The sequence below is a fragment of the Crocodylus porosus genome, unplaced genomic scaffold (assembly GCF_001723895.1).
Source record: "Crocodylus porosus isolate Cpor-Errol unplaced genomic scaffold, CroPor_comp1, whole genome shotgun sequence".
NCBI lineage: Eukaryota > Metazoa > Chordata > Crocodylia > Crocodylidae > Crocodylus > Crocodylus porosus.
Genome location: NW_017728948.1, coordinates 22,564,536 through 22,572,943, shown reverse-complemented (window position 1 = coordinate 22,572,943; position 8,408 = coordinate 22,564,536). Strand labels below are relative to the sequence as shown.

At 38.4% G+C, this 8,408-nt stretch overlaps 1 protein-coding gene across 1 annotated transcript in view; it reads left to right on the top strand.

The window, feature by feature from the left end:
• Window positions 1–8,408, top strand: part of EVC (EvC ciliary complex subunit 1) — a 114,251-nt gene that overhangs the window by 35,121 nt on the left and 70,722 nt on the right. Inside the window, exons 9-10 of the mRNA XM_019553029.1 lie at window positions 1,148–1,364; window positions 4,772–4,920. Coding sequence (XP_019408574.1) covers window positions 1,148–1,364; window positions 4,772–4,920 — 366 coding nt within the window. The remainder of the gene's footprint in view (window positions 1–1,147; window positions 1,365–4,771; window positions 4,921–8,408) is intronic.

Sequence of the window (8,408 nt, the reverse complement as noted above, 5' to 3'; positions counted from 1 at the left end):
GGAGGTGGTTCAAGCACCTACATTGAACACCTTCAAGAGTAAATTGGATGCTTATCTTGCTGGAATCCTATGACCCCAGCTGACTTCCTGCCCTTCAGGTGGGGGGCTGGACTCGATGATCTTCCGAGGTCCTTTCTAGCCCTAATGTCTCTGAAATCTATGAAATCTTTGTAATTCCCTGTGAAATAATGTTACAGTACTTATTAGCTTATAGCAATTGTGTAGCATTGTACTTAAGTAAAACACATGACACATACAGAAGAATAAAGCATTTTGTGGTTGGTCTGCATTGTTTACCGTGTTTCCTTCCATATCTAGACTGCCTCCTGTTGTGCCTACTTCAACATGAAGTGGTCATTCTAAATGGATTATCTCACATATTTGGAGCAATCCAACATGTTTACAAGGTCTCCTATTTAGAGTTTTTATCATGGCTCATCTGCGTCTTAGGAGACTGACTATTGTCCATGTATGTCCATTAGTTATGGTAGTTACTGAAGGTGTCCCTAGGGTAAAGCCACTATTTAAGTACCACCAGCCAAGAAATTACATTCCATGAATGACAGAGAATTTTGGATCCCCATGCCATAGTGGAATAGAAGCTGCCCATCCACATGCAGTTATTTTTCCTATAAATACATTTAGCAAGCTACACTAATTTTTGCCTTTACCAATATTTTAGCAGTGCTCATTCCTAAATTATTGCAGTTTATTAAATGGGAAAAATTCAATAGGGTCTTATCCTTTTCTTCCAGCTAGTTGATCTTCTTACCCCTTCAGCATCAAGCTATGCTGATCATTAAAATGTGATGCAAACTTTCTCATCAATATAAGATTTAATTTCTTTCCTTGAGGAGCTCCAAAGCACTTGATGAAAAGTATAAATAGTTTTAGTCAATTCACGAAAGCAAAGCACACAGTCAAATCAATGGATTACTAGGAGCACAAGCCTAGATTCCCAGGCACATTTAGTCATCTAGCTGTACTCAAAATACTGTTGAAGATCTACACTATTCTGACTAGGCTGTCTAGACTTGTCCATTTCATTTGTCATTATTGAATAGATAAATAAAAGGTTAAGTATATTTTAGGACTGCAGGAAAAGTCCTGAAACTAATTTCTATGTATGAATTAATTTTGTTCTCAGGACATTCCAGAAAGATTATTCAACTGGGAGCTAATGGTAAAAATGGTTGATTCTGTAAAATCACGTATAGAAGAAGAAAGTAAATGTAGATTTAATGCCATGTCAAACATATTGGACCATTTAACCATAAAAAGCAGCCTCTCTGTTAGACAGAAGGAAGATCTTTTAGCAGAGTTGCACAAAGCTTTTTGGGAACAAGTAACACATTACAAGAATGGTGAGTATCCCCTGACTTTCATCTTTAAAATGCATTAACTGATGCTTTGATTTATTAATTGTCTCATTTTTGTCAAACAAAACATTAGCAAGGTGTGAAGTATTACTGAACTAAAACTGTGCTAGAGAATAAAACTAGAAATAGTGTTCTTAGAAAAGTAGATGAGCTGGTCGTTAGAACAGAAAACTCTGGCTCAAAGTCTCCTAGCTCTTGTTCTGGGTTTGTGACTTGTAAAAATGGGGAGATTATAGTTTAAAGAAGTCACCACATCTCCCTCACCAAGTATTTGTGAGGCTTTCTATTTTAGCTTAACTCAGGGGTGGGCAGTTATTTTAGTTGGTGAGCCACTTAACAAGTTTTTGTCAGCTGTCTAGGGCCACATATGCAAAACCTTTCAGAAGATCATTTTAACAAATTATGGATAAAAAACAAACCATATACTAAAAACAAAATAAAAAAAAACACCCAAACATCTACTATAACATTTTTTAATTTGTTTTTAAATAGTATTTGTCCTGATTTGAATAGTGTATATAGAGGTAATTGCATAATAGCTCAAAATAAACAGAAACAAAAACCTGTATTTTCTTGCACCCAACCCCCCTGGGAATATGATACACACCTTGTTTTTGAAAGGCTGAAAGAAGGGGGGGGCAGAAATCTCTCCCTGTAGTAATTGAGAAATGGTAGTTCAGGAATAGAGCCTATTCACTGTTCTTTTCTCCCTGCCAGTTGCATGCAGATTTTGCTTTTAATTTTGCCAATAATGGCAGAAACTGGTCTTACCATATTTCTTGAAAACAATATGCACCACAGTTTCTAGCAGGTGGTTTTTTGGGGTTTTTTGTTTGTTTTTGTTTTTCAAGAGGAGAGTATGTTGTATGCAAGAAATTAACACAATAACTTCTCCTCAACCTCTTTTAAAAGAAGCCTTTAGTTCATTTCTCTCCGGCTCCGAAACTGAACAGGGCTTTTAGCTTGATTTTCTTTTAGGAAATTTTTAAAATAGTCTTTGATCTTTTTGTTTTTATCTTCCACACCTTCCCATGTTATTGTTAAGCAGTAAATCTGTGGCTTAAAGTACCTCATCACATTTGAGGCCTGACTCAATTGCTCATTGAGGTCAATTGGAAGGTTTCCATTGGCTTTGATGGGTATTGAATCAGGATCTTATTCATAGTATTGGAGGAGTTAATGCCTTTGTGTAAAATCATAGTAAATGTTCAAAACATTAGTGATGTGTGAAATGTTTGTTTCTCATCAACTACAGGATATTATTTTGAAGTACAAAGTATTCAGAGCAATACGTGGATTCACAACTCTCAATATTTACAATAGAGCTCAAAATATATTCAATACTAAAATTCACTAGGGTTTGAAGTTACTTGCTTGAGAACAGTATACAGCGCTGTAATCAGTTTCTCGGGTAGATATTAAAGTATGTAAAGTAATGTGTATTTTTATTTATGCAGAACATTTGGTTAACCAAATAGGGAAAAATCCACTTGCCCCACCCATAGAGTAAAGCAGCATAGAAAACCATATTTGGCTATAAATCCTTGCAGTCAATTTTTGTTTCTTTAAAAAGTGCTCTTGGGCAAGAACTCATTGTGCAAGCACAAAAAGGTTGATTCTTGCATCATATTGGTTTTCTTAGGACAAGTGCTGCTTTAGCCATTCTATTGGCATGCTGTCAGTGTCAGAGCTTCAAGAACGGAGTTATCTGAAAGTAAATGTTCTCGTTGGAGAGCAATTCAGACTCCACTAGGTTAGAATTTTAAACTGTATTAGGTCTCAGGTCAGCAATTCCCATTCTGCAGGTTATGTCCTCTGTAAAAATGTTGACTAGTCTTATGAACTAATAGTTTAATCAAGGGTTTAACAAGCACCCTGTGCATTCTTTAAGCATACATGGTTACCTCGTAGCCATTGTGAATATTCACAAGTTTATAATTTTTAAGCTTTAGCTATGTTTATTACTTTTTGTCTCAGATGTTTCTGTTTCAAGGTAGAGAGATATTAGAAGGACTTTGTTTTAGACCAGCTAGATACTTTTTACTCATGTGAAGTAAAACCTGTATAGGTTTGCACTTGTTCAGCCTTGTGTCTTGAAAGAAGTCAAACTTACTGCATGCAAGCAATATAGCCCCAATTAATCAACTCATTTATTATGTCAGTCCCTTGAGCCACTGCTTAAAAGTGCTACACCTTAAACTGGAAAAAAAAAAAAACCACTACCTAAAATGCATGCATCTATATGCATCCTTCCTTTCCTTTTTTGTGTCCTTGTAACAAGGATTTAGCAGAATTCACAGATTCTTTAGGATCCGACAGGGCTGTGCCATGAATACTTCTGCTGTGGCTGCAAACTTGTGACCTCTGAGCGATCAACTGTGCACCTTAGCACCCAAGCCACCTCATTTTTTTAAACATTATTCAATCTTACATTATTCTTTTACATCATTGTTTTTTCCTTAGAAATATGTCTCTGTCTGCATTCAATTCAAAAGTTATATCTAAAACATGTTTTAAGAGTATGTTTAACTCTTCCAAGGTCATTTGTAAACTTGTTATAGAAAAAAAAAAAAAACCCCAAACACTGACCTAGAATTTTATTGAAGATTTTCCTACAGTTTCAGTGCATTTTCAAAGTAGCCAGTCAGCCTGCTGACAAACACAATTAACTCTGAGTTTGAGAAATGTGCACGCTGTTTGTGTATTGCACTGTTGTGCATCTCTTCACAACAAGAGAGTTTTTCATTACTGAAACAACTTGATATGGCTGTAACTAGATGCCAGCTGCATTCATTATTATTTTTAATTCACTGTTAGTTGCACAAGTGGAAGTTACAAGTTACTGAAGTATGTAGAAGAAAAAGTTGATCATATAGTATTTCCCCTGCAAAAAAAAAAATTGAGAAATAGGGATAGGGTGCTTATTTTCCCCCCAAAATACTCTAGGCACAGATGCAACTTCTCTACCATACAAATCAAGCAGACTGGTAGCTCTTCAGGGGAAAAGTCATTTGGAGTCAGCATTCAGCACCCCTGAAAACCAGGCTCCCTTACAACAACAAATTAGCTGACACTTTCACCTAAGAGACTTGGTGAATCCCATTCAGCAAGTTAGTCACCCAACTAGGAACAGAACACAGAAGTCCAGACACCAAGCCTGATGGTCTTATCAGTCAAACAGTGCTACCCCCATGAAATTGCAACATCGTTTTTCATTTCTCAAGGAAATTGCTTGAACTACGGGCTTCCCACTCATGTGCACATTAAAACTAGAAATGGAAACTGTTATTTTCTCAAATAATGGATTTCCAAGAGCTCAAGTTGTAAAATAACTGAAGCAGTAGACATGCCTTTGGGGTTATTAGATAAAAATCGTTCACTCTGTGTTCCAGAATGTGTCCGACAAGCTAAAGACCTAATCATGAAACAGCTGGCATGTCGTGCAAGCAAGATAGAAGAGCTCAAACAAGGCCAGGAGAACGAACAAAGCTATCTCCTCAATAAAGATCTGCAAGTAGGAGATCTTCATGAATTTCTGCAGGTAAACTACAGAAGATTTATATTCATTCTTTTGTTTCTATCTGACGGTTACCTCAAACATATTATGAATAGGAGTTTACTTAAATCATGTAGAAACTAAACAAACTTTCACAGGTTAGTTGTGGCACAAATAGTAAATTCTGTGGATGTTTCTTGGGTGTGCTCTGGTGGCCTTGCCCCTCAACACCGATTGGCCGAGAGGCCCCAGGAGGAGGAGGAGGGATGACAGGGTAGCTGCCATCTTGTCTGATGCCCTTCGTGATGCCCTGCTAGGTAGCCCTTTTCTGCCTTTCCACCCCCCCGGTGGGCTGTGAGGCTGAACTTCAGCAGCAGCAAGGAAAGCTGGTTACCACTGGGGAGTGAGCATTTTATTAGTTTTTAAAATTGATTTCGCCATCCCAGATTCCACGTTTTCCATGAAACTGCAAATTCAGTAAACTTACTTATGAAGGTCCCCAATCCAAAAGACTTATTTCCTCCTGCTATAACTGTAGCAGTCTAAAGGGTACAAACAAAAATGGAGAGTTGGGAAGAAAGAACTTCATACACCTGCCTCAAGGTCTGGCCCTAATTATTAAGCATTAAGAGTGGGAATGAGCGAGATATTTCTAATTCAGATAGTGGTCATGCTCCTAGCTCTGTCCCCACAACCATGTGACTTGCAGGATATCACAATCAGTGTTTCTCCAATCTCCACCTCTGATTATGTAACAGAATGATAAATTACATTTTGTCTGAAAATGCCCCTTAAGAGCAGATGGCTTTACAGTTAACCCCAATATAAGCTCTACGAGCGCTATCCAAGGTAACCCCCTTTTCTGCATTTTACTTTTAACAATACTCCATTGACTATTGTTACAGATACTCAGTTGAAAGTAATGTACATCAAGTTGAAATAATCACAAATCACATTTTCAAATTCCATCTAATCTATAGCAATAAAAATTGCTGAATATGCTTTTCCTTGGAACTCTGAGTACTGTTCTGGTATTCATATTTCAAAATGATGAAAAACTGGCAAGTATTGAAAGAAGGATTGCAAGAGTGATTCAAAGTTGGAAAAATACCCAAGACTCAGGTTACCCAACAGAGCGGGAGGTTAATGGTGACCTGATTTCAATCTGTAAGTAGTGATATATGGAACAGAAGTATGACAGTAGAGAGCTCTTCAATCTAGCAACCAAAGGTGTAACAGGTTTCAGTGGCTGAAGATGGAAGCTAGACAGATTTAGACTTGAGATAACAGTGCAGACTTTTGAAGTGAAATTGGACTGAATTTGAACATTTCACTAACTGTGTTTTTTTGGATTCCCAATCCCTGGAAGTATTTAAAATCAAGACAAGGAGCTTTTCTAAAGCAGGAATCAATGAAGTGTAGTCCTATAGTCTGTGTTATGCAGATGGCCAGAGCACCTGGTTACAGTGGTCTTTTAGCACTTAAGGCTACGTAAACAAACACTCAGAGGAGCTTAGTCTAAGACTTGTTTCTCTGTGTGGCTGCTCCTGTAGTTCCTGGTTCAGCACTGCTCAACCCATCAACTCATGCATTTCTTGGCTAACATCCTTGCTGGCTTATGCTTAACTCCTACCAGTGACCCTAAACTTTCAAATACCCATAGCTTTAAGCAATTTAGAATTTAAACGCCTGAACACCCACTAATTCCTACAGCAAGCTGAGTGTAAACTTTGTAATGTCAACTCCCTTGCTTCTGTGATTAACATACTAGTACAGTCAGCCCTGTATAGTCAATGGATATACAGTATAGCCAGCTAAATGCAAAGCTAAAAAGGAGTTTTTACATTCCATCGCAGATTAAGTGCCCAGGATAGAGGTTTCCCAAATCATTGTCCAAAGAAAATAAAACGGATGTACTGATTCATTGTACAGGGATTTAGTCCATTCTAAATGCCGTATAAGGTAAAGTATTATTTCATATAAAGCCAGATTTCTCCTGCTGATCATATCTAGACTCCTGCTTTAGTGATACAAAATGGAGTGAAAAATTGAAATGATCATCCAAGTTTGCTATATATCATAAAGGAACAAATGACTGTATGCATGTCAACCTTTTTACAATATCTTTCCCCATAATATGTCTTTTTGATATACAACAGTCTAAACCCTCCTAGTTACTGTCCCCCTCATATATATTTTCTGGTCCCATATAGCACAAGGTATTGCATAGTAAACTGTGGCAGCACAAGCTCTCCAAATATGAACCAATATATTTATGGTCAGCAGCCTACAGTTTGCAGGCTGGATCCAGCCCAAGGAGATTGGGAGATGGGCAACAACAGGAACTCTTCCCATGCTACCACAGGGAGAAGTGGCAGAGGCCAATTTCTAACATCTGTGTACCCTCCCAACTCTGATCCACCCTAGGTCATTCCATCATTTAACCTGAAAACGTTGATGGCCACTGTACTATTGCATTGACCAAAACTATGTTGGAGGCTAAACTAATTATAAAACTGTAAGAAGTCATTATTTAGGAACACAAATGGAACTCCACCACTGAGGTTCTGGTAAATGCTTCTATTAAAAACCCCAGAACCTTGTGATTCTTGTATGGGGTCTTACAACCCAAAGAAAATCCCTGTAGCACATGTGTTTGTCCTCTCAACACAAGATGCCTTAAACTAATTAGTAACTTCAGTTAACATTCAAAAATCAATTGGGGTTTGTCTCTTCACAAATAGCTACTGAATTTCCTATAAGCCCTTCTTTGTATTCACCAATTTCTTGGATTGTAATGCAGCCAGGACAAATTGTAACCTATCACTAGCACCACTGCAGAGATTTGTGCATATCTTTTTATATTGAATATATTACTCACAAAAGCATGAGTGACTGGTGCCTCCTGAATCTGGGGGGTCACCCACAGAAGCCACCGACCCTGTCAGGGGGACACCAGCCCTACCAACAGCATCAGTGTCAGCTGTCGGGGGGGCATATGCACCCCCGTGTACCCCCTACCAGTCGCCTATTCACAGAAGGCGATTGTTAAGCTTCCAATTCTAAAATATTAAGTTATCGGGTCACGGACAACAGAAACCAATATAGACTAGTGTAGTGCCCCAATAAAGCACTTCTTAAAATCCCACTAGGCATCTAACTACATTAGAAACTGGACCCTTTATATTCAACTTCTAGTGACCCTCAGTTATGCTTATTCCTGACTCTCATTTCCCTAAAATACATAATATTTGGTTTCTATGGCAGCTGGGTCTAATTCACCTAATGTGGGTAAGAAACAAGGTTTCATAGTTTCATAGTAGCTAGAGTCGGAAGGGACCTAGGTAGATCATCTAGTCCAACCCCCTGCCTTGGCAGGAAAGAGCACCGGGGTCAGATGACCCTGGCAAGGTGCTCATTTAACTTCCTTTTAAAAATCCCCAGGCTTGGAGCCTGCACCACTTCCCCTGGAAGCCGGTTCCAGGCCCTAGCCGCCCTGACTGTGAAGTAGCGCCTCCTAATATCTAATCTAA